Source organism: Candida theae (genome assembly GCF_024610275.1).
Source record: "Candida theae strain CBS 12239 chromosome Unknown scaffold21, whole genome shotgun sequence".
NCBI classification, from domain to species: Eukaryota; Fungi; Ascomycota; class Pichiomycetes; order Serinales; family Debaryomycetaceae; genus Lodderomyces; species Lodderomyces theae.
The window spans coordinates 83,430-108,533 of NW_026261495.1; the positions used below are offsets into that span (position 1 = coordinate 83,430).

Consider the following 25,104-nt stretch of genomic DNA (forward strand, 5'->3'; position numbering starts at 1 on the left):
CCGGCAATCGTTGCCCACCACCACCACCAACATCAACAACAACAACTTCAACTTCAACCTCAACTTCAATAACCCTATACACTCATCTCGATCTCTATCATGTCCGACATACCGCAGTCTATCATCACTGCTTTGACAAAGTACCAAGATAGACCGTTCATCTTGTACCTCGAGAAGGATTTGATCAAGTTTATCAAAAACTCCATACTAGGCAACATTAAACAACCAGAGTATGTGATTCAAGCACAATATTTGAAAAACTCATATTACAGGCTATTAAGTCATCAGTTATGCCACTACTACCATCTACAGCATTGGAACAATCAGTCAAATGAAATTGTTGTTACTCCCTTGGAAAATTTTGATTATTCTGCGTTTTTGATCAAAATTGAAGACGAATCAGGCGGTGACTTTGTCAAAGTTGCTGACGTGGCCCATAAGTACCAGCCTACTCACTCTCCTGATCCACCTAGTCAGAATGGGTATACCACCACCCACCCACAACAGCACCACCACCAGAATCACTATTCTCGTAATCGTGTCTATCATTCTCCCCTGTACAACAATAATCACAATCAATACTACCACTACCACCAGCATCCTCAGTATCTGCATCTGCATCTGCATAACTATCAACCCTATTCAAGCACGGAGCATGTAAATTCTACCAAAAACACAGAAACACCGCCTGTGTCGCATCCACAACCTTTTAAACCAAAAATGATTGTTAAAAAGATCATCTCCAAGCCTGTTGCGAGCCCTTCATCCAATACCACCACCACCGCTGCCTCTGATGTGACAGCTACTGCCGATAATAATGCTAACAGCAGCAGCAGCGTAGAAGATTTGTCAAGGTTGAAAATTGATGAAGTGTCCAGCAGTGCTCCACCTTCTGAGGGTTCTGACGAATCTTCTCTCAACACCACTTCATCTACGACTATGGAAAGTCAAAGAGCCACAAAAGAAGCATTATACAAAAAAGTACGAGACGAGATATTCTTAAAAGAGGATAATGAGCAAAATGGAGAGGAGGAGGAGGAAGACGACGACGACGACGACGACAACAACAACAACAACGACGAGCAAGTGGAGGAAGGAGCCGAGGACAAAGAGAGAGGTGAAAATAAAAGCTACACTAAAGAAAGGTATCCTAGATCAAACTACCGCAAGGGTCGAGAGTACACTCCTGGTCATCACAAGAATCAGCGTTACTCAGTGCCATACCAAATACCAATTCCTATGCAGTACCCACACGTTTACCACCCACATCATAATTCAGGTTCTCCAGCTATTCCTCAAGCAAACACAGTTCCCGTGTTGTACAATCCATACTACCCAACCGTCCATGCACCATTAGTCCCTCAAACGTATGCTGCAGCTGGCGCTGCACCACCATATGCACCAGCTTTCCAAGGCATTCCCACTTTTGATACTGAGACTGAGCGCAGGATTTTGAATAATCCGTACATTATATTACCTGGTGATTTGGATACTAATGGCCGGTCAAAGAATCCCAGCAAGAACAATCAATCTTTTAGCAAGACAAAGAGAACAATGTATCAGAATGGTAATGGAAGTGGTGCTAGTATAGGACGAAACAACACTGTGAACGCAGAAAAGCCTTGAGAATAGAGTAGAGGTTAAAAGATCTTGAGGAAGCTATGGTTTAGTTTCTTATAGGTATCTCTTTTGAAAACAAAGTCCTACAATTGCATAGACGATAAAACTTGAGTATATAATAAAGTAGCAGCTGAAGTAGTTGACGTCTTTTTTTTTTTTTTTTTTTGACGAGTCGGTTATTCAATGTGCATAAATCACATTTTGTGCACACTCTGTTCTGTTGTATTACAGTTTCTGTTTGAAGTTAAATTAAATTAAATCAAATTATTCTTTTTTTTACACGCAGTCCTCCTAAACAGATCAAACAAATATTTAACAACACAAACTTCCCATTTTGACAACGCTCGTACAGGTTACTGGTTTCCAACCCCACCCCTTTTCACAGCAAATACACACGTCTTTCAACTAAAACAATCACAACAACAATGTCAAACATAAACGACGACGACTTGGTTCCCGAAGAAGTAGAAGGATACACCGTTGGAGAAAAGAAAACCATTGACGAGTACAACAAACTAGATGCCGAAGATGAAAGTTTGGCCAAATGGAAAGCATCACTCGGTTTATCCGCAAATGGAACTCCGTACCCCGTCAAACCCAACGACAAAAGGAAAGTGGTTGTCACGGAATTGGCATTGGAGTTTCCGGAACAGCCCGATTTACAACCAATTAGAATAAACTTGGAAGACAATGAAGGAAACACCATTGTTGATAAGGAAATCAAATTTAGCATCAAGGAGAAATCCATCTATCAGTTAGTTGTCAAGTTCAGAGTCCAGCATGAGATCATCACCGGTTTGAAATATTTGCATTCTGTAAAGAGAGGTGGTTTGAGAGTGGATAAAGTTGAAGAACCATTGGGAAGTTATGCTCCAAACACGGTTGAGAATCCATTTTATGAACGCAAGTTCACTGAAGTGGAAGCTCCTTCGGGGATGATTGCTAGAGGTACTTATTCTGCTGTTTCCAAATTTGTTGATGATGATAAAGTGGTTCATTTGACTGTTCCTTGGAGTTTTGCCATTGTCAAGTGAAGTCATTATCGAGTGTGTAAAATGCATATCTTGCTGTTTTGAATATAGATCTATCTTCCAATTTAACACTTAATCTATTATCTGAAGCAACAGTGATCTTTGCGTTGACTTGGCAGTTCTGATACCAGTACCAAGTCAATTGTTTGCTACACTTTCCTCACCTTTTCACTCCTAATGCCGTCGACTTCAGCCTGCGCTGGGGGACATATGGTGGAGCTTTATTAGATTTGGCATTGAAAGCTTTGTTTACCGCGGTACTAGGAGCTTTGTTTACCCCGGTGTTGGGGGCTTTATTAATCTTGGTGCTGGACAAAAACACAACCGGGTCCTCACCTAGATAGCTATCATTTCTGAGATCACCCACTTGACGTTGCGATTGTGGTTTAGGTTGCTGTCTGATAAAAGGCTCCGCTTCGTAATCTAGTTTCCTCTTTTTCAAGTTCAAATCTTGACTCAACCCCAGCGCTTTTGCAAATCCAACCGACATGGCATCTTCAGGCAGTATAGTAGCCTCGAATGTGTCATCATTTGAGTAAATATCCCAATTTTTGGCGTACGATTGAAACAATTGCTCCAATTCACCATCAATTGAACTATCGTACGTTATTCCAAGCATCGAGCACAACTTCTGGAACCCCTTTGGCGTTTTTAATGCAGTCTGCACTGTATCAAATGCTTTGAGATCGTTTAGCTTTGTGACAAACCTCGACTCGCTATCTATTTGTTGTCTCCAACTAGAACTCGACGAAGCTGATTCTTTGTAGGCGGATATATAAAGCAACACCTTGGCTCTAGTGCATGCAACGTAAAAGCATCGTCTCTCTTCATCAACCGCGTCTTTGGAGTCACTTCCGTACATGGCAAACCCAGCAGGTAGTAACCCTTCGGATAATCCAGGCACAAAAACTACTGGCCATTCAAGACCTTTTGAACCATGTATGGTACTGAGGGATACTTTGGGCTTGTTCAGGTTCTCGTCATCCTTGTCATCGGTGGCGTATAGTCCAACAGATTCAACAAACTGAACAATAAAGTTTCGATCATCACTAGCTTGAGAGTCGTCAGTGTTACCAATGAAAGTTTCATCTTGGGGCTCAAACGAAACAAATTGATTCTTCACTTCTTCAATGTTTAATGCCTTCTCCTCGTCAGACAGAAACTCAACTTTTAAGCCAGACTCTTGATAAACAAGCTCAAATAATTCAATTGCAAAAGCGGTCCTCTCACGATCCGTGCAACTCGGTTCCATCTTGTTCAATATTTTCCTTGCTTCATCAATCATTTGCACATATTTGGCAACACTATTTCTTGCTCGATGAGGTAACTTCAAACTGGAAAGCTTATCCATAGACAATGCCTTGAGCGTTTGATATGCCGTGAATCCAGATCGCTTACCACTCATCACAATGTCGTCAATCGATTGAAGAGTCTTGTCCCCCAATCCACGTTTAGGGAAATTCAACGTGCGGAAAATCGATATTCTATCATTTTCATCACCACAAACGCGCAAGTAATCAATGATTGAAACAACTTCTTTCCGTTCCCAAAATGCTTTGCCACGAATCATAAAGTATGGGACTTTTCTCTTAACCAACTCGGCCTCAACGGCACGAGTTTGGAATGCGGCACGGAATAAGATTGCAATGTCATTTGGTTTAATCATTGAGTGTGGCAATTTCAACAAAAATTCAATTTGATACGCAATCCATTTAGCTTCTTGTTTAGCAGATAGCAAGCATTTGTAAACTGGCTTAACTGAATCTTTGAATTGAGAAACTAAATCCTTTACTTGTCGATCCTGTTGTTGTCTCATCAACTTTTCCGAAACTTGCAAGATATCGTTTGTAGATCTATAGTTTTGGTTCAATGCAATAACTCCACACGCCAAATCAAGTCGCTTGTAATGGTCTAGCATTAGTCCAAAGTTTTTCGCTTGTGCATCTCTGAATGCATATATGCTTTGATCTGGGTCGCCCACTATTGTAACATTATGTTGAAATTTAGGGTCAGTAATATTCCCCGTGGCAAATTGATACATCAAACGAAGTTGGATATCATTCGTATCTTGAAACTCGTCCACAAGCACGTGTTTGACAAAATGGAGTACGGGAAATTTCGTCACCAAGTTGTAGCACGTAAGTAAGCAGTCATCAAAATCGAGTTTCTTTTCTTCGGCGAGTTTCAGTTGATAAGCACTGTACAATAATTGCAAACATTTGTTGCAACCTTTCACGTTGGTATAGCTCTCCGGTGATATCCCTTGCGATTTCAATTTTGAAATTTGCCGCTTCAACTTGTTGATATCGATCCCATAGTATTTATCATTCTTTTTGTTGGATGCAAGAAATAGGATTTCCTCCCGAGGTGCATCCTTGATATACCCAATAGCCTCACCAGAAAGGTCCTTCTCCAATAACTCTCTCAAAAGATGGTCCTTGTCTCTCTCATCAGCTACGGTGTACCCACTAACACCAATTTTTGAACCAAATTTTTTGATAATGCGATAGCATAAGCTGTGAAATGTACCTACTAGCAAATTCGACACCTTGATCTCGGTGTGTGATTTCAACAAACTTCCTAACCTGTCCACTAGTTCATTAGCGGCCTTTTTGGTAAATGTCGTTACAATAATGTGTTCTGGTCTGATCTTCTCAACAAGGAGTAAGTATGCTACTCGTGAAGTCAATACTTTTGTCTTTCCTGTACCTGGACCAGCAATTATTTGAAGACGGCCACTGGCCGGTGCCGTCACTGCCTCCCTTTGGTTCTCATTGAGTCCGTCTAGAAACGTAAGATTTCGAATTGAGGTGGCAGTCATATGTAAAAGCCTTTCAAGTAGCTAAATGCAGAGAACAGGTCTATGTTTATATTTTCCTTTTCTTTTTTTTTTTTACTATTTTATGGAACTTTGACTAGACGCGTTGAAGCTTGAGCTACTGAGTCACTGTGGTGGCGAAGTGACACTGATACCACATGGCTGTGTAAAGTCACTCTAATATTGAGAACCAGTCCTTAATGTTAGGAATAGAGCTGGTTCTAGGGTGCATGGTTGCTTACAGTCATGGAGTCGCTTAACTGAAATGTTTAACGCTACCGTGTGCCATCATTTTTTGTTTCCAGTTTTCTGTTCCTTTTCTACTTTCCACTCTGTGAGTCCCCACCAGACATGTTGCAAACAGGTTCCACATGCACCAAATTATAGCTTTGATCGTTTCGTTCATAATATGTCACGTTGTAGCGCTAGGTGAAGCCAACTTTCTGACACTACTAAACCAAACTTCCACCAACCTAACAACATTGAATGACACCCTTGATGTTGCTATCAGAACTCAACGAGATATATCCAGACCCGTTCCTCTAGATCAGCTAGCGGTAACAGGAATGTCATTAACAAATATGTTTTTGAATGATGACTACAGCTCAGACGGCATATCAAGTTTACGAGATTTGCTTGACTCTGGAATGCAAGCCATTATGGTGGATCTATATTGGAATGAATTCACCTCAGTGTGGCAGCTATGTCCTGCTCCGTTCCCGCAGAACGTGACCCACAACCCGACTGACAAAGTGAATGTTACTTGGAATAACGTCACATATACTTGTCAGGTTGGCTTCACCACCGACAATATTATGTCTATAATCAAATCATACTTGGATGCATCAAACACAGACTTTGAGGCCAACTTCCTTCACCTCCTTTTCAACCTAAAGTCAATACACTACGACAAATCAAATCTAACCACGTCCCTCGAAAATATATACAGACCCAATTCACATTCAAATATAGTCGGTAACTCGACACTCAATGCCACAATTTCACCAATTGCTTCCTACATTTTCACACCACAAGTGCTACAGGATTACAGACTGCAAATTTTATCATCTTCGAGCCTGTACGCATCATTTTACAACCAGTCGCTGTTGGATATGCCCACATTGGAGACTGTGCTATTTTCACAGTACAAGCGAATGCTAGTGAATGTGTTGTCCGATGAACTTGTGCCGTCTCCAAGAGTTTATTCCATTACCGATACTGACAGGGAGTACATATTTTTCAACACTACGTTACCAACCTCCATCAGAACTGCAAGAGATGCTGAGCCGTATTGTCAAAACCTTCTTTCATTGAACCATAATCTAAGCACATATAACAACTTATCTTTGGCCACGCTATTTGACTACGTTGTTGATAGCGGCGATGACCAGTTTTCTCCAAATAAAGTGCAAAGTTTTCTAAGATGTGGGCTTTTGCCAATATTCAACGGTACTTCATACAAAATCGGTGATCAAGGTGTACTGGAGGTGGAAGATCTCTTTGAGACATTCACTCCCTATCTCTTCTGGTCCTGGCGTGCGGGCGAGCCTCGTCTTTGGACCAACCTGACCAAAGACTTGTCAACCGATGATAATCTAGACAGTGGTGCCTCGTATCGATGCGTGGTTTTAACTGCGGATGGTTGGAAAGTGGACGATTGTTACCAAAAGTATCAGATTGCATGCCAGAACAAAACCGAGCCCAATGATTGGTGCATACCACGAGATGTTGAGCAAACGTATTTCGACGTTAACAGGGGCCATTGCCCTGACGGGTTCAACTTCAGCTTGCCACGTCTGAGCACGGAAATGCTAGCGTTAATGACTGCGGTGAAAAATCAACATGCCGAGTACCCAATCTGGATCGACCTTAATGATATAACGATTCCCGACTGTTTTGTATCTGGTGGCCCCTACGCGCAGTGTCCTTATCAGAAAACAGTCACCACAACTAAGTTTGTGCGTATGATTGCACCTGCTTCTGTGGTGTGTATAATCGTTCTCATTGCTGTTCTTCTTGAAAAATTGCTCAGGACAAATCACATCCAATCTAACAGGAAGCGATATTGGAAAAAGGCGCTAGCTGAATACTACTCCAAAAACGATTACGAAGGAGTACCTTCATAGAGTGTGCTCTGTTGTGTATGTGTGTCCTGCATATAATTGATTTCCCTCAAAAAAGTTGGAAATTTGGTTTTATTTTTTTTTTCCTCCTGCCCGTCTCTCTACTCAAATTGCCTCTACCGCAATCGTAAAGCAATCAGCATCACCAAACTACCTACATCATCTATCAAATGAACGATCAGAATTGGAAGACGTTGTCCAACGAGTTGAGGCGTAGGGCTCAGCAGGCTCGTCAATCGGGTGGAGGAAAGGGCCCAAGAAATCCATTGGCCATCTTTGGTGGGATCGGAGGTCTTTTGGCATTGGGTGGAGTTGCCTTGCTTGCTGAAAATGCATTGTTTAACGTAGATGGTGGTCAGCGTGCTATATTGTATTCGAGGATTGGTGGAGTGCAACAAAAGATCTACCCTGAAGGTACACACTTTGTGGTTCCTTGGTTTCAAAGACCTATCATTTACGACGTTAGAGCAAAGCCAAAGGAGATTGCATCATTGACGGGTACGAAAGATTTACAAATGGTGAACATTACTTGCAGGGTATTGTATAAACCAGACATTTTTGAATTGCCAACCATTTTCAGGACGTTGGGTACAAACTACGAGGAACGAGTTTTGCCTTCAATTGTCAATGAGGTATTAAAGTCAGTCGTTGCTCAATTTAATGCATCACAGTTGATTACTCAAAGAGAAAAAGTCTCGAGGTTAGTCAAGGAAAACTTGTTGCGTCGTGCCTCCAAATTCCACATTGCATTGGATGATGTATCTTTAACCTACATGACATTTTCACCCGAGTTTAGTGCCGCTGTTGAAGCCAAGCAAATTGCTCAGCAGGATGCACAGAGAGCAGCGTTTATTGTCGACAAGGCCATCCAAGAGAAGCAACAGCTAGTTGTTAAAGCTCAAGGTGAAGCCAAGTCAGCCGAATTGATTGGTGAAGCCATCAAAAAGTCTAAAGATTATGTTGAATTGAAGAGGTTGGATACAGCTAGAGAAATTGCCAATATCTTGGCCTCATCTCCAAACAGAATTATTTTGGACAATGACACTTTATTGTTGAATACTGTTGCTGACAGTCGTAACAATAGAAAGTAAGCACTAGATGTAAATAGTTTTCTTTTAAAAGCATGAAATAAAACATATATTTCCTAATACCCAATTCTAACAAAAGACCTAAAGGATAGAGTTGACGATATTTGCACCAACTGATGCACCGGCACCAAACAATGCAGCCTCTCCGAAACGACTTCCATACTTTTTGAGATGTCCGTGTCCACTTGATTGTTGTTGCTGTTGTTCAGGGGCCACAACGACTTGCTGTGGTGGAGGTGGTGTTTGCTGGTATTGTTGAGGAGGAGGGTAGTATCCTGTTGAGGGTGGTGGGTATTGTGCATATCCTCCGTACGAAGGTTGATTCAGTAATGGTGGTTGATAGTAAGCTGGAGGACCATAAGAAGACTGAGAGTTCTGATGCGATGGTAAGGGGCGTGATGCTGCCAATCTGTTCTCTGATGATGTGAATTCCGCTTCTGAGATAACAGTTACGTAGTTTGATGGGAAAACTCCTGCCTTTTCGGGATCAGACCCCGCTTTGTACCCTTTCCACCAATCCTCAGATAAGTGTTCAACTACGGCCAATTTGTCTCCTTTGCTTAAGTTCAAATCATCTGGTTCTTGTGCAGCGTAATCAAACAGGGCAGTGCAGTATCCAACAGGCTTGGGTGTAGAACGGTGGGGGGCTGGTGGGTGATCTGGTGGTGAAATATGAGTGTTTGCAAACTCCTCAGCCAACTTGCTTGATTTTGCTTCATATGCTGGTGCAGGTGGTTCTGATGGTGGAGCGGAATACTTCTCTTTAGATACTGAACCTGTCAGTAAAGCATCCACATCCCAAGGCTTTTCATTCTTTTTATACTTTTGGGGCAAAGCCTCAACCAATTTGGTGTAGAGGGCATCAGTGATGACTTCCGAATCACGCAAGAATTCCAACTCAGTTCTAACTGTAGTTAGTGATCTGTTAACCAAGGCGGCAGACATGTTGCGATGAAAAGATCGTAGAATGAATGTGTGAGTACTTGGAACTAGGAGAGAACTAATTATAGAAATGGCAATGTCGCATTTAGGGAAACGCGCACACAGCCTTCCTTCCCCTTTTTTCAAGTTGTTTTAGAAACACCTACTTAATACTTTATCTTATTCCAGGACAGTTCATACTAACACCCTCTGCAAGCTCAATGATGTCGCTTCCGTAAGCCCCAGTGATTCTTGAGCTTGATGTTGGTGAAATCTCCACTGCTCTATCCCACAAGTGATAAATCCTAATTGTAGAGTCGTTGGTAGCCACACAAACGGAGCAAAAGTCGGGACTAGTTGTAGCACTGAGAATACGCAAATTACTAGTAGCATTCACTTCCAACAGTGGGGTCATTTCCGGATACGAATAAACTCGCATGAGATTCGATTTTGTTGACCCTCCGAATCCAAATGTTGCCACGATCTCCTTTTTGTATTTTGACCAAATCAATGACGTAATTTGGCCATCGGTGTAAAATTCCTTCAACAATGTTCCGCTTGTAGTGTGCCAAAAACGGATTTTACGATCCTTACTACCTCCCCCGGTTGCTAGTAAGGACCCGGTCCATGGACAAAAGCTCAACGCTTTGATAGCGGCCTTGTGTGGTAAAACAAATTTCAATTGAGGTGAATGGTAATCGGGTAAACTCCAAAGCGAACAGCAGTTGTCATTTGCACCCACGGCAACCTCGTCATTAGTTGCATTTAATGCTATTCCTACAAGCAGGGTTAGTAAAGTGGTGGAGGGGGGCATAGAGATACTATAGCCGTTTTATGCTTACCACAAATTTGCTGTTGATGGGCTCGAAAAGTCTTGATTATCTCTAGCTCTAAATTGGCTAATGTCTTAATTCGCATAACGTGTACTTCTCCACTATCATTACCTGCTAGAAAATGTTTGGAATCGTTAAACCAAGTGAAACAGAAAATGCACTTGTTTTCAGGAACATTGAATTCACCAACAACACTATTAACTTCGTTGCCTTGATCGATTAATAAAATCTTTCCATTAGCTGTCGCCACCAAAATCCAATATTCCTGGGAGCAGCTGACTGCTGTGATTAAATCATCGTTTTCATAGTTTATTTGAACAACTTGACTATCAGCTCCCCACAAGTACATTCTCGAAGCCAATCCAACTATGACTCTATTTGTCTTTGGTGACCAACTAATTAAATTTGAGTAATAGTCATTTCTCAATCCGGGTGCCTGTAGTATATCGGAAGCCATAACCGACTTCACTTTTAACTTTGGTTTCTTAGTTGTTGATTTGTTGATGATTTTCTCGATGGGGTTTGACATGTACAGGCCGGGATTTTTTGGTGGCTGGTGCGTGTAGATATTGTTGAACTTGAGCACTTTTGAGCAGTAGTTGAGGTTTAATGCTTCTGCAACCACCTCTTGGTGAAGATCATTGGGCTTCAAGACTGTTCTTGGGTGGCTGGAACTGCCTGTCGAGCTTGAGCTGGTGATTGACCTAGGGGACGGTGACAAGTTTGTAGGTGAGTGTATGACTCCAGACACAAAGGAGTCCTCACGAATAGAAAAACTAACCTCACTACTTTTTGACTGGTTTGTCAAGCTGTTTGAATCTTCTCCTGACAACACCTTGTACGCCAGCATAGATGATGATGTGGGAATAAAGCGATCTCCGTTCTGCAAAACCTTGTCATTGGACATCAAACCTGGACTAACAATAACCATGAGGTGCATCAGAACCTTACTAGCAAGAGCCAACTGTATTATAATTCTGCTCGGTGTGTAATACTGAAAAGTAGTAAAAAGCAAAGTGGGTTGTCAAAGGTTTGATATGTTTTGCAACCACTTTCCCCAGTATAATTTTTATTTTTATTTTTTTTTTTTTCGCCCTTGCCTCTGTTTTGAAGAAACTTTTTGTGTATGAAAAAGGGATTTTCTCTTCTTTGTCGATCAATTGTCAACAAAAATACACTTTGCAATGCCATTATTTGTACCTACTAGACTGACATACATTGAGTCTGTGGCAAAATACGTGTGTGTTTTGCTCTTTTTGATCCTATGTGTCAAAGTCTTTCTAAAAACGAGAGAGCTAGTTACTCAGCCTTTCATCGATGAGATATTCCACCTACGTCAATGCCAAACGTATTGTGCTTACAAGTTTGATCAATGGGATAATAAAATAACAACCCCACCGGGGCTCTATATATTGGGATTTGTGTATTCTAAACTCATTGAAGTGATTACTGGATTACCAAAACTATGTCAAGACTTCAATGTGCTACGGTCATTGAATCTAGTTGGAGGAGTCGTTATTTTACCAATTGTCTTGCTGAACTTCAAGAAATCGAATTCAAGACAATACTGGACAGTTAATGTTTTATCACAACCACTACTTTTCACATACTACTTTTTGTTTTATACGGATGTGTGGTCCACAATTCTCGTGGTGATGTCGCTCAGTTTGATCAATACTAGAGCACACCAATGGCCCATTCTAAGTTCAGTGACTGGGTTTGCTAGCTTGTGGTTAAGGCAGACAAATATAGTTTGGGTCGCATTCATTGCGGTTGTATATATTGATCGAAAGGTTTACAGAACCCAGTCCATCCTGAGTAGGATCCATTCCTTCATCACAACAAGTTTTAGTAACTGGTTATCATTGACAGGTTATGCTATCAACTTTGTTTTATTTGTTGTGTTTTTGAAGTACAACGGAGGTATCACATTTGGTGATAAGGAGAACCATCAAATACAGTTGCATTTTGTGCAAGTGTTTTACTGCTTTACATTCATCAATTTCTTCACATGGCCAGTGTGGTTGAGTCGGTCAACTATGTCCAGGTATATCAAATTCATTACTGGTAATTACGGATTGAATCTACTCTTTAATGCAGTAGCATTTGCAGGTATAAAGTACATCATTGACAACTACACGATAGTGCATCCTTTCCTTCTTGCTGATAATAGACATTATACTTTCTATATCTTCAAGAGATTGCTCAGTCAAAAGTATAGCAGTCTTGTGGCTGTCCCTGCTTATCATTTTGCAATGTACAATATTGTCACATCATTGGCAAGGTCTAGGAAGCTCAACTTGTCACCCATTGGAATTACAGCCTTTATCGGGGCCACTGTACTTACTATTGTTCCATCACCATTGTTCGAGCCAAGATATTACCTCATCCCACTTGTCATATTCAGGGTCTACATCGCCCCTAGCTATGAAGCATTCCATGTTGTTGAATTCATTTGGTTGAATTTAATAAACTTGGTCACTTCGTACATTTTTTTCACATACCAATTCACGTGGTTAAGTGAACCAAATTCGATTCAGAGAATAATTTGGTAGCCCGGAAATTCTAAAATACATTTATTGTCTAATATCTACTTCTTCTAAAGTTTTTTCAATGTCAGTAACCTTATTGTCGTCGCCATTGTCTACTTCAGCTCCCTCAGGGTCTGCTCTTGTAACTTCTTGTGACAATGGGCTCCTGTGGTTGCTTGCTTTCGGATTCACCCTCGGTGCAGCATTGGTAGGTTTTGGTACTGGCTTTTCCTCAGTTTCTTCATCATCATCATCATTATTGTGTGATGCATGTACGGTTTTCGCGTGATCCAACAAGTTCAAGTGTTTGGTTATAAAACTGTCAACTGACTGGAAACCTTTGTTATGTAGCGAGAGGATCGATACTTCATTTTGCTTCAACTCATCCAACAAGTCCTTGTTGAAATCCTCGTTTGGCTCATTTTCCAACATTGTCATCCACTTCTTAACCGCTCTTCTTTTCAATACTTCCAAATACGGCACTTCCACTTTGGCCTCTTTATCCACATAAACAATTTCTCCTTCGTTACCAATGAACAAGTCGCCATCGTTGTTCTTTCGGTTTGCTCTGATGTCCCAGTTGCCCATTTCCAAATCATTGGCAAATATCAACAAAAAGTCACCCCAGGTATCGGCTATCTGAAACTTAAAATCAAAGTCTCTTCCAAAAAGAATAACTTGTCCCCATTTCCCACCTGGAGGAGGAGAAAGATCAATTCCAATATAGTTTCCCACTTCATCGGTCACCAATGGAATCCACATTGGGTGAGCAAAAGTTTCATGGATTGTGTTTGGTGGTATTGATCTTTGCTTTGGCATTCCTTGGTGACTGTGTGATGATCTGCTTCCCGATGAATCCGTTTCATGAGAAGAGACTGAAGTTTGTCTCGACCGTGTATCTGTCACATCAAACGAAGCCCTTGCAGGAGGCAAGTCATTATTTGTACCGAGATTCAACTTCTTCTTGTACTGACTCGAATTAGCATGTGAGGCGGGTAATTTGCTTAGCTCACTTGTTTTCAGGTATTGTTGGCTTATACCTGTGTTTATATAATCAGCTACTTTTCTCCAGTTCTCAGTTTGTATCATTATATCGTCCAACGACATCAACTTTAGACCAAATATGAGACCATTTGTGTCTATATTCAACTGGTTGCCAAAGTTCAGTTGACCATCAGTAATTTTGAAAAACTGCAACACGGATTGTGGTAGTTTGATACGTAAATCTTTTTGGAAGTCCTCTAGATCCGACGTTGTGCATTTGCTCAGTAGCGAACTATTAAGATCTGGAGCATACTTGACCAACCAGTGTTTTATATGTCTCCAGGCTAATCTCATTTCGTGTACACCTTCAGATCCGTCATTTGGTTCGTTTGTAATTATGTTGTTGACAGAGTCCACCGATGAGTTGCTGTACACTTGGTGCATCCCCAAAAGATTCTCTGAATCTGGTTTGTTTACTCTGTTGAAGGACTTTCTTGAGTCAAACTCGGAGTATTTGTCGTCTGTGCTTAACGAGTATATGAATTCTTGAAACCGTTGACTAAACTTCATTGTAGTGGTGGAGATATCCAGTTGAGCAAATGCGTTAAAGTCTATAATCTCAATATGTAGAACTTCTTCCGTTTCTCAGGAGGCAGTACTTATATGATAAGATCCAAAAAATCAAGAAAATTTTATACTAAAGAAAGAAACGCGCGTTTTCTTTTTTTTTTTTTTTTTTTTCTCGTTCTGTTTCTGTTTCTGTTTCTGTTTCTTCTATTGTTCTGTCTAACAATTTTGACACATTACCCAATTGGGTTTAATTGGATTTACGAGAGTTACACCTGCCCTAACAAGGAACAAATAAATATCACCTGGGCATGAAGTATAAATTTCATTGATAATTCGAAAAGTATACGATAAACCAGGTATTTTAATCTAGGAAGAATCATAAAAAACAAAAAGTAGACAAGAAACAACACCTGCAACGGGATTCTCAAAACAAAAAAAAAAAAAGGGAAAAGAAGCAAAAGGGGTGAGGTGGAAAAGCCGAAACTCCTCCTCCAATCTCCCCCGCACTCCCCAGAGCTAAAGCACCAAAGTCAAGCACGACATATGTGTTGTGACTTTCGATTCCGAACACCAATTCATAAAAAAAAAAAGAAAAAAAATTGCTATGCAAGCAGGAACAAACAAGCCGGAAAACAAAAAAAAAGGGTGTAACGAAGGATCCAATGTCTTTAAAGGAAAAAAAAAGCGTATTGAAAGAAAACCTCTCAACTCGCCTGGAAACTTCAAGAAGTGACTGTAAGGGTTTGTGTGTTTTGAGGGAAGTGAAACAAATCACACGCCCCATAAACAACACGAGGTGTTCAGCTCCGATTAAGAAGCTTTGAATCTCTAGCGCTTCTCTGGACTTTTTATTATTTTATCGTTTTGATGGTTCATTAATTTGTTGATTTCATTAGTTCTTTTTGATTGTGTTTTTTTAATCACTATCCATGGTAATCAAATTGAAGAAGAAGAAGAAGAAGAAAGAAAGTGAGCTTTAAAATGGAAAATTTTTTTTGATCTTGATCTTTTGTCTCCTCCATCTCCATCTCGCGAAAAGTTGCATTGTGCAGGAGGATATTGGGAAAACTCCATATTCGCTCAATTGGCACGTTGGCGACAATTGCTTCGTCTACGACATCTAGTTCTTATTAAACGTTAATTTAAGAATGACAACTATGTAAAATACACGGTACCTCCCCCCCCACATATATATATAAAAATCTGTACGATTTTTTTATACAATTTTGTATCCGATCCACTTCTGATTCAGAAATTTCAGGAATACAGTCTTGAAATTTTATTTTGCTTTGTTTTTGCAGTAATATTATGAATCAATTTGTCCAATAACTTACCAGTTTGAAGCAGCGGCATCTTCAGCGGCTGGGGTGACACCAGATTCAGCCCAGTCAACATCTTCAGTTTCACCGGTCCATTCGGTTTCAGCTTCAACAACAACAGCTTCTTCAGCTTCTTCAGTAACACCTTCTTCAGCAGCGTTTTGCTCAATCTCTTCTGGGTCTCTGTAGAAGTACAAATCTGGCATAACGGACCATTCGGTGGTTCTGTCAGCAATGATACCTCTCAATCTCAAAACTTCTCTGGCCAACAACCACCAGATCAAACCGATGGAGTGTTTACCTTTGTTGTTACATGGGATAGCAACATCGACGTATTCAGATGGTGAGTCCATATCGGTCAAAGCGATAACTGGAATGTTGACGTATGATGATTCCTTGATGGCTTGAGCATCGGTTCTTGGGTCAGTAACAACAACCAATCTTGGTTCTTTGAAAGAACGAGTGATATAGTTTGTGAAGTTACCTGGGGTGAATCTACCAGCAATGGCAGTGGCACCAGTGTGAGCACCGAATTTCAAAACGGCTCTTTGACCGAAAGTTCTTGATGAACAGACGGCGACATCAGAAGCGTTTGGAATGGCAGCAATGATTCTGGCGGCCAAGACAATCTTTTCCCAGGTCTTACCAATGTTGATGACGTTGACACCATCTGGTCTGGTCTTGTAGACGTATGGTTTGTTGTGTACTTGAACGTTCTTGGCTCCCAAGTGGACGTTGGCAGCTAACAACAATTTAGCATCCTCTGGAGTTAAGTCAAATGAAGCGGGTAATGACATCTTTTGGTGGTGGTGGTGGTGGCTATGTGACTTGGTCTAGGTAGATATATCTAAAGGTTTCCTCCAAGTAGGTTGAAAAAAAATTTTGAAAATTTGGGTTGTTTTTTTTTTTTCTTTTTTTTCCCTAACACTGTGAGAGAGGGATTGGTGTCTAAGAAACTGCATGTTCTTTTTTGTGCTCGATACAATTTCCATTCCATGCGAGAAAATAGAAATGGGGCGAGCCGGCCAGTGAGATTTCTGGGATAAGTCTCGCTTTACAGGGCGGCAAGAGAGAATAACTCGCAGCGTGCGCGCGTCGTTACAGCGTAAAACATACTAAAATTGGTCACCACACGATTTTATTTTTTTGTGTTCATATACAATGTCTATAGCCCTAAGTGAAGTATTGCACGTGAGTGTATCAGAACAAGTTGATTATCTCGCCGCTGCCACCCTCCTGCCCCACTCTCCCTCGTACCCTTTTCAAGAGTGTGGTGTACCCTAGTGCCGTAAGGGGTAGAGGAAGTGTATACTTGTCTCCATCATTTGCTACTTGTTATAATGTGATACTAAAGTACAGTCTGCTCTTGCCTAGATTGAGATTTGCAACGTCATGGCTGCAAACTGAGCGAACTAACATACATTAATCTACGTAACATACTTCCAAATACTTGTGGTCTCGGTGTATTCTTCTGGTAACATCAAGTATAGAAACTTGAGATTATAATCATACTTGAATGAAATCATGTTGCCTGATAGGAAGTTTTTGACAAGGGAATGCCTAAAGTTCTTGGATCTTTGAAATAGCTTTAAATAGTTGATGAAGATCCCTCGGTATGTCAAAGATTTATTTGCCATTGATAAAGACGTTGTTCCCTTGTAGGACCTATTGTAGCTGAATTTGATACCTCCTTGTAGTCTCTTGGAGTTCTTCAATTTCAATAGGCACACGAATATAGGAGTGAAGTTCAAAACAATGGTTACATTCTCCAACAAATTGTGAGCCAGTAGAACAATGACGTGAATGATGGATAATACAAGGTAAAACGCAAACGTTGTTGGTAGAAGGAAAATCATAATCATGAACAATAAGGTGCCCAATAACAATTGATCAATTTCGAAAATATCACCATTTTCATAATTGTTTAAATTATCAATTCTGTTACGAAGTACATTGTACTTTTTCCCTCGAAACAATTGAAACAATGATTTGATAATTTCAAGCTGCCGTTTGTATAATTTACCGGCACAGTAGTAAAATGTGTAAATGTGGAATGTCAATAATCGAATGCAGTCAATGAAGAGTGATAGTAGAAATGAGCATCCACCTCCATAGCAAAGAATCTTGAAAATATTCAAGATTATTGCTTTATTTTTGGTAAGCTGCACAATCTCCACATAATCTCTCCAAAACAATATTGTCCAAATGTACAAATCACCGAGAAACTTTCCCAAATCTGTATTCAATTTGAACCCCGCTGGGTTTTCTGTAGACACCCAAGAAATCAATGAAACCAACTCATTGCACAAGTACTTTTCCAAAACTGTTGATTGGATAAATTTGAAAATCTCATCTTGATATTCGTCAAGGTACCCATAAACTGTAATTCCTAGTAAAATGTCATTAAAGATCAACCACAATGAATTGTACAAATTGATGTAGTTGGAATTGTTGATGTTTAAGTTTGTGTTAAAAATGGGTAGCTTCAAATTGTTGATTATTTGTGAATCCTTTTGATATAAAATTTTACGATCATAATAACATAGAAACTGGACTGGAAAGTAATTCAATTGCTTCAATCGAAGATCCAATTGTCGAAAGCACTTTGAAATCAGCACCAATGAGTAGCCGCGTATTGAGAAATTTATCATCAGAAGCAGTGTTATTAGTATGATCTGGCAATATTTCACAACTGGTATTATGGAATGTATCACTATCCACTTGCAAATTGTGTAAAAAGCTGTTGATGCAGGCAGTGTCGTATCTTGTTTGAAAATTGTTCTGGTTTTATATATCAGATTGATCTTCTCAAGGACTGTCTCGTCTGCTATTGAGGTTAGTTGAGACGAGCTTCCTATTTCTGGCTCATACACATCAAATTTTGACCCAAGTGGCGACGTCAACTTTTCAGGCTCGCCCATTGACTGTAGTAAAATCGGCTCTATAGAGAAATACTCCAAGTTCCTGAAGTTTGGCGGATCAAAAAACACAACTGTTGGGTTCAGCAGACACCAAATCCCGCCATCATCATAATGTAAGTTTATTGGATACTTCTTTGAATCATTGTTTATGGTCCCGACCACTTTCAAATCTGGAATATCAACAGAACAGTTTGGAAATTTTGAGCATTGCAAGATAACATACGAGTTGCCAATCTTGTATCCCAAAAGATACACAGACTCCTGAAAGTGCCGTTTCAAGTCATTGGGGAAGTATATTTGCACGGGAGTGGAATCATTAAAGCTCATTTACTGCAAACGAGTCACGACGTAGGAATTGGGAACTGTTGTTGTATTGTGAATAAAATGCTTCTCTCCGTAATTTGTGCAGACGTGGCAGGAACTGAATGGAGTCTTGTTTTGAACTGCTTGCAACGAATGGATAGGTATTGATGACAAAACGATCGACCAAGACTATGGTAGTGTAGTATAGCCCTGTGAAAATAACTAATACGATTAGGGCTCTGACAAGTATTGAAACGGGCCATATATGTGTATCCACCGTCATCAAAGCGTATGCTCTTTCCATGGCCACTTGGAAAAAAAAAAAAAAAATACAATGTTTTCATTTTTGACCAGATGCTACCAAAAATCTGAAATGCTTCTTGCTCCACTTTTGCAACCACACATTTATTTTGGGTATGTAGTGGTGTGTCCTTAAACCACGACAATTGCTTTGTTGTAGGTGTCTATGAGAAAGGAGGAGAAGGTAATTTAGTAGAGGCTTGTCACTCTCCCTGTAGAGATCGATTGTTAGTTGTGAGGTCCCTAGTGCCCTGCCCTCAAAACATCAATCAATTTAACAATGGCTCACTTTACGGTAATTTTCTTTTCGTAATACTAGTTAAATCTAGAGCTAGACATGTGTAGTGTAAAGTCGGCCCTTACTTACGAAAGACAAGGACTGTTGTGTTTTGAAATTCTACAGAATTTGCACCAATCTGCACAAAAAAAAAAATGAAACATTCTGGTACAATAAAGCCAATGGAAAGGTTTATATGTGTTGAAAGAAGAGTAGTAAAAAGCTAGTGGCCTGTAGTAAAGTTATATGACTGTTATGGTGGGCGAAACTACAATTCATTACGTCATGAGAACATGCCAAAAAAAAAAATAAAAAATAAAAAAAAAAATAAATATGGTTTCTGTTCTGTTCTGTTCTTTGTGTGTGTTGTACGTATATGTGTGTCATGAAATGTTGAAATGTGACACTGCAATAGAAGAATAGTAAAACACCAAGAAAATAAAGCAAAACACTTTTTTTGTTACTTAATATACACACTCACACTCCCACTCCCACTCCCTCTCCTTTTAACCTTCTGTCTGATTACTGCACGCTAACCAAAAAAATAAATATAAATTCCCGAACGGCACCAAAAGCGTCAAATCCCATTAAAAAATCCGCAATAGCGAAACTGCACGCAATTCCCGCAAATCTTTGAAAATACCTCTTTCCTCCAACAACAACAACAACAGCAACAACAGCAACACACTACTACTACTACTACTACTACTGCTACACGAAATCACAACTCTATTACTTCATTTGCAACAAAACACTTTCCACTTTTTTTCATAGCCTACTGCACAAGTCTCATATTAGTACTGCCCTTATTATTCCTTCATACGTTTATGTCCACAAGCAAGCTATCATCACTATCTAACCATGGTACTACCGTCTCCTTAAATGCCAACAGAGGATCTACGCCAGTTGGCAAACTCTTATTCCTTCTCACCAGCTTCGTCAGACTAGCCCACTCACTCCCGGTCCACATCAGCAGTGCCTCTTCAAAGCACGAAGTAGCCAAGTCTGTTCAAACCCCTGAACAGTTTTATGTCAACTTATTCACTTCCGCATTCCTTGTTTTGGCTGGGGGTGTGTTTGCCGGTTTGACTTTGGGATTAATGGGGCAAGATGAAGTTTATTTGAAGGTTATCTCGTCTAGTGGCGAGCCAAGCGAACAGAAACATGCAAGAAAAGTCTTGCGATTATTGGGAAGAGGTAAGCACTGGGTCTTGGTCACTTTATTGCTATCCAACGTTATAACAAACGAGACTTTACCTATTGTCTTGGATCGTTGTCTTGGAGGTGGATGGCCTGCTGTGGTTACATCTACAGTCTCGATTGTCATTTTCGGTGAAATCATTCCTCAATCAATTTGTGTTCGATATGGTTTACAAGTGGGTGCATTATTTTCTCCCTTTGTCTTGTGTTTGATGTATCTTATGTATCCAGTTGCATATCCTTGCGCTTTATTATTGGACCATATCTTGGGTGAGGATCACGGAACTGTTTACAAGAAATCAGGTTTGAAAACTTTGGTCACCTTGCACAAGACTATGGGTGTTGAACGATTGAATCAAGATGAAGTGACAATTATTAGTGCTGTTTTGGATTTGAAGGAGAAATCTGTCAGCAGCATCATGACACCAATGGATAGAGTATACACCATGAGTGCTGATACTATCTTGGACGAGAAGACAGTTGAAGAGATCTTCAATGCTGGATTTTCACGTATCCCAATCCATTTACCAGGAGAACCGGATAATTTCGTTGGTATGTTTTTGGTTCGTGTTTTGATTAGTTACGATCCAGAAGATGCATTGCCTGTAGCTTCCTTCCCATTGGCCACATTACCAGAAACCGGGGTTGACACATCATGCTTGAACATCTTGAACTACTTCCAAGAAGGTAAATCCCACATGATTATCATTAGTGAAACTCCCGGTGAGCCTACTGGAGCCATTGGTGTTTTGACATTAGAGGATGTCATAGAGGAATTGATTGGAGAAGAAATTGTTGATGAATCGGATGTTTACATTGATATCAACAAAAACATCAAAAGAACACAACCTGGTCCGTTGTCCAAAAGACATCTTACCTCCTATTTGCACAATTTGTATCAAAGAAGTGCTACTGCTTCAAAAAGAAACTCGTTAGATTCACAAGACCCGCCACCAGATTTACGATCGAGATTGGAAAGACAAGGTAGTCAAGCCACTGTTATTGATTCCACACCAAATAATAGAGCTGGAAAGAAGCACACTCAAGAGAGAACTAGTATGGAAGTGGGTGCTCCTTCTGGTGTTGTTGCTGGTGGTGGTGTTGCTGCTGCTGCTGCTGCTGGAGCTAAATGGAAGATTCAGAATCCCGCTATGGATCCATTACTGACAAACAGGTCGTTTGTTACTATCAAAAAGCCGGATCAAGGAAGAATCGAATCGATGGCAAAAGCAGCATCCCCGGCGCCTCTTGTAGGCCAAGTACACCGAACTGAAACAGGAGCGCTAAAAGAGGCAGAAAGACGAGAAACTGCTAAGGAAAAGAAAGAGAGAAAGATGTCTAATGGTTCTTCTAGGTTTTTGTTGCCCAATGAAAGAGAAGCTGATGTATCGGATGGTACTGCTGCTGTCAATATCCCTATACCGAATGGGTCAAGAGCAAATGGAGATGTTACCATGGAGCTCCAGGAATCTCGATCCTATAGAACTGGTGGAATTACTGAGCTGGTGGTCAATGTTGATGGCCTCAGTAAGACCATCATCAACGATGAAGGTAATGAAGAAAGCGTTTCTTTATTAAATGGAAGTGTGTAGATTTTCAGTTATGTTGACCTGTATGGGTAAATACATCTATATAGGCATTATTTGATATATGTTTTTGTCCTTAGCATCTTCTGCGAGTAATCAACAATTGAGTGATGCTATTATTTTTCGATTGTGATGTTGATCGGATTTAGCTGCGTTCTGGTGAAAGTGTAACTCCGGATGTGTTACGAGGAGAAGGGAGGGGGTTTTATGCGGGTAATCAGACTTGTCATTCTTCAGCGTAGTTGCTACATGTGTAGACCGTAATGGATATGCAGCTGACTATTACCGGAGGTTAAAGGACAAGTGTGCATCCCATGGGCAAGCTGTTTGCCGTTTATACCGAGGGTTGCTCTACCTCAAGGCTGCACGTGATACTCAACAAACATCTAGTTGCCGTATGATTCTTATGGTTTCGATCAAAATTGTTTCTCTGGGTAGAGCAAGCTGATGGCGCGGGAGGGGAGAGAGAGAGAGAGAGAGAGAGAGAGCTGATGTATAGGCATATATATGTATAAATCACAATTTGGAAGGTGGAAGTATTGGACACTCTCTAGCCCCTTAGTGTCAACTCATTTGTGACATTTTGATATTTTGAAATTTTGAAACAAAATCGTTGTCAAAAAAATCCGGCAAAGCCAGAAACATACGACAGAGTGATCATCCACCATAGACGTCAGCTCCACTTTCCATTTGATTCCAAGCTCATGTCACAGTTGCTATTCACAAAAGACAATTAACAGTACAAAATCATAGCTTCGTTTCGAAAATACACTTGACAAATCTTTTCACTGAAAAGAAGACACTTTCCCCACTCCACTGATCCAGAGCCAACAATTTCATTAAATCTTGCATTTCTTCTTCCCCCTCCCCCTCTCTGACGAATGCCATTTAAAAACATATTCAACTCATCTTCAACTTCGTTGAATGATCAGCAATCAGTCTCGTCTCACAGATCATTTCTTAAACTGCTGAAGAATACTAATTCACGGCTGGTTACACCTATCTCGACTGCTAGTTCGGTCGCTTCTAAACGGGATGGTGGTGATGCTAATGTAAATGCAGCCAGTGGGAGTAGGATTTCTCCACAACCACCACAGGGACAAAACAACACTACAGTTCAGCAGCAGCAGCAGCAACAACAACATCATCATCATCATCATGGTGGCATGCATCATCACAAGGACAATCTGCATCGCAATAGTCCGTTTTCGAACCATTCTTCAAAGACCCACTCGCCTTCGTCTTCAAACAGTGATACGTCCTCCAATAACAAGGAAGGAGGTGGTCCATTGAAGCGTTTTCTCAAAAAGTTTAAACCCAGTGGAACTACTCATAAACAATCCAAACATGCTGGCAGGCCAGAACCTATCGACCATGCTGCTCAATTGTTTCACAGTTACGGATTGCCGGGTAAATTATTAGGTACTGGGGCTAGTGGATCGGTTAACTTGCTCACGTCAAAAACTGATCCTAGTAAGATATATGCTGTGAAGAAATTTAGAAGCAGGTTACCCAATGAGCAAGAATCGGATTATACAATCAAGGTACAGAATGAATACAAGGTCGGTGAATATCTCCATCATCAAAATATCATCCATACATACGAATTGATTAAAGATTATTCAAAAGTTGGTGGTAAAGTTATTGATCCAGATTACTACATTGTTATGGAATACTGTCCTTATGATTTTTTCAATTTAGTAATGAGTGGACTAATGAAGGAGAATGAAATCAACTGCTATTTCAAACAAATTGTACAAGGCGTCCATTTCTTGCATGAAAACGGATTGGCACATCGTGATTTGAAGTTGGACAATTGTGTGGTAAACACCAGCGGCATTTTAAAATTGATAGATTTTGGATCCGCGGTACAGTTTGAGAAAGAAGTGCCCAATGGCTATTATGTTACTGAGCATGATACCATGTTGGATTCGAACCATAAATTGATTTACGCTAGAGGTGTGGTTGGATCGGACCCCTATTTATCTCCCGAGGTGTTTGAACCCATGGGGTTGGGAAATGGATATGACCCAAGAACAGCTGACGTTTGGTCCATTGCCATCATATATTGCTGTATGATTTTGAAGCGGTTTCCTTGGAAATTACCCAAATTGAGTGACCCTTCATATAGGTCATTTGCCGGACCTCAATTGAACCCTACTGCCAACCTGATTGAAAATGATATGAACAGTATGCATATCGATCAACAACAAACGCAGCAACAACAACTACAGGACAGGCATGCGCATCATGGACCTCAAGGGCCAGAAAAGTTGTTTCGTTTGCTACCAGCGGATTCTCGTAACCTAATAAAAGGTATGTTGATCTTGGATCCCAAACAGCGGTACTTGATGTCTGATGTGGCAAAGGATCCGTTTTTGCAGAGTATCAGAGAATGTAAAGTGATTGGCGATCGTAACGACCAGCACACAGTGTCAAGCGACAATCATACGCATCATTTGGTGACGGAGGAGGATTTGAAAAAAATTGAACAAGAAAAAGAACGATCGAAAAAGTTGAGAGAAGCGGGAATGGGATAGAAGAAAAAGTGTGTGTGTGTGTGTGTGTAGGGGTGTAGGTGTAGTTGTAGGTATGGACGGGTGACTTGATGTCTAGAGTATAATCAGAGAAAAATTGATCTCATTCGGTTATCTCTTTCCTCTTCTGGTGCAACGGAAA

General features: G+C 40.5%; 12 protein-coding genes across 12 annotated transcripts; 7 read left to right on the top strand and 5 right to left on the bottom strand. All coding sequences in view use genetic code 12, as the record gives it.

Moving 5' to 3' along the window:
- Positions 1–99: 99 nt before the first annotated feature.
- FGR44 (Fgr44p) lies at positions 100–1,626 on the top strand (the record flags this gene model as incomplete). The annotated part of the gene is made up of 1 exon (XM_051754903.1): positions 100–1,626. The coding sequence occupies one exon, from the start codon at positions 100–102 to the stop codon at positions 1,624–1,626; it is 1,527 nt and encodes a 508-aa protein (XP_051606199.1).
- Positions 1,627–2,045: 419 nt separating this feature from the next.
- Positions 2,046–2,654, top strand: RDI1 (Rdi1p; the record flags this gene model as incomplete). Its single annotated transcript, XM_051754904.1, has 1 exon — positions 2,046–2,654. The coding sequence occupies one exon, from the start codon at positions 2,046–2,048 to the stop codon at positions 2,652–2,654; it is 609 nt and encodes a 202-aa protein (XP_051606200.1).
- A 157-nt stretch (positions 2,655–2,811) lies between these two features.
- KGF57_005302 (DNA helicase) lies at positions 2,812–5,472 on the bottom strand (the record flags this gene model as incomplete). The annotated part of the gene is made up of 1 exon (XM_051754905.1): positions 2,812–5,472. The coding sequence occupies one exon, from the start codon at positions 5,470–5,472 to the stop codon at positions 2,812–2,814; it is 2,661 nt and encodes an 886-aa protein (XP_051606201.1).
- Positions 5,473–5,840: 368 nt separating this feature from the next.
- KGF57_005303 (uncharacterized protein) lies at positions 5,841–7,595 on the top strand (the record flags this gene model as incomplete). The annotated part of the gene is made up of 1 exon (XM_051754906.1): positions 5,841–7,595. One exon carries the CDS (start codon positions 5,841–5,843, stop codon positions 7,593–7,595), a length of 1,755 nt encoding a protein of 584 aa, XP_051606202.1.
- A 167-nt stretch (positions 7,596–7,762) lies between these two features.
- On the top strand, positions 7,763–8,683 carry PHB2 (prohibitin subunit; the record flags this gene model as incomplete). The annotated part of the gene is made up of 1 exon (XM_051754907.1): positions 7,763–8,683. One exon carries the CDS (start codon positions 7,763–7,765, stop codon positions 8,681–8,683), a length of 921 nt encoding a protein of 306 aa, XP_051606203.1.
- Positions 8,684–8,761: 78 nt separating this feature from the next.
- On the bottom strand, positions 8,762–11,365 carry KGF57_005305 (uncharacterized protein; the record flags this gene model as incomplete). The annotated part of the gene is made up of 3 exons (XM_051754908.1): positions 8,762–9,588; positions 9,803–10,372; positions 10,444–11,365. 3 exons carry the CDS (start codon positions 11,363–11,365, stop codon positions 8,762–8,764), a joined length of 2,319 nt encoding a protein of 772 aa, XP_051606204.1.
- A 253-nt stretch (positions 11,366–11,618) lies between these two features.
- Positions 11,619–12,989, top strand: DIE2 (dolichyl-P-Glc:Glc(2)Man(9)GlcNAc(2)-PP-dolichol alpha-1,2- glucosyltransferase; the record flags this gene model as incomplete). The annotated part of the gene is made up of 1 exon (XM_051754909.1): positions 11,619–12,989. One exon carries the CDS (start codon positions 11,619–11,621, stop codon positions 12,987–12,989), a length of 1,371 nt encoding a protein of 456 aa, XP_051606205.1.
- Positions 12,990–13,010: 21 nt separating this feature from the next.
- SMI1B (Smi1bp) lies at positions 13,011–14,519 on the bottom strand (the record flags this gene model as incomplete). Its single annotated transcript, XM_051754910.1, has 1 exon — positions 13,011–14,519. The coding sequence occupies one exon, from the start codon at positions 14,517–14,519 to the stop codon at positions 13,011–13,013; it is 1,509 nt and encodes a 502-aa protein (XP_051606206.1).
- Positions 14,520–15,849: 1,330 nt separating this feature from the next.
- Positions 15,850–16,635, bottom strand: YST1 (40S ribosomal protein uS2; the record flags this gene model as incomplete). Its single annotated transcript, XM_051754912.1, has 1 exon — positions 15,850–16,635. The coding sequence occupies one exon, from the start codon at positions 16,633–16,635 to the stop codon at positions 15,850–15,852; it is 786 nt and encodes a 261-aa protein (XP_051606207.1).
- Positions 16,636–17,265: 630 nt separating this feature from the next.
- GPI1 (phosphatidylinositol N-acetylglucosaminyltransferase) lies at positions 17,266–19,086 on the bottom strand (the record flags this gene model as incomplete). The annotated part of the gene is made up of 1 exon (XM_051754913.1): positions 17,266–19,086. One exon carries the CDS (start codon positions 19,084–19,086, stop codon positions 17,266–17,268), a length of 1,821 nt encoding a protein of 606 aa, XP_051606208.1.
- A 1,380-nt stretch (positions 19,087–20,466) lies between these two features.
- On the top strand, positions 20,467–22,431 carry KGF57_005310 (uncharacterized protein; the record flags this gene model as incomplete). The annotated part of the gene is made up of 1 exon (XM_051754914.1): positions 20,467–22,431. One exon carries the CDS (start codon positions 20,467–20,469, stop codon positions 22,429–22,431), a length of 1,965 nt encoding a protein of 654 aa, XP_051606209.1.
- An 875-nt stretch (positions 22,432–23,306) lies between these two features.
- Positions 23,307–24,965, top strand: KGF57_005311 (putative serine/threonine protein kinase; the record flags this gene model as incomplete). Its single annotated transcript, XM_051754915.1, has 1 exon — positions 23,307–24,965. The coding sequence occupies one exon, from the start codon at positions 23,307–23,309 to the stop codon at positions 24,963–24,965; it is 1,659 nt and encodes a 552-aa protein (XP_051606210.1).
- Between the last annotated feature and the right edge of the window lie 139 nt (positions 24,966–25,104).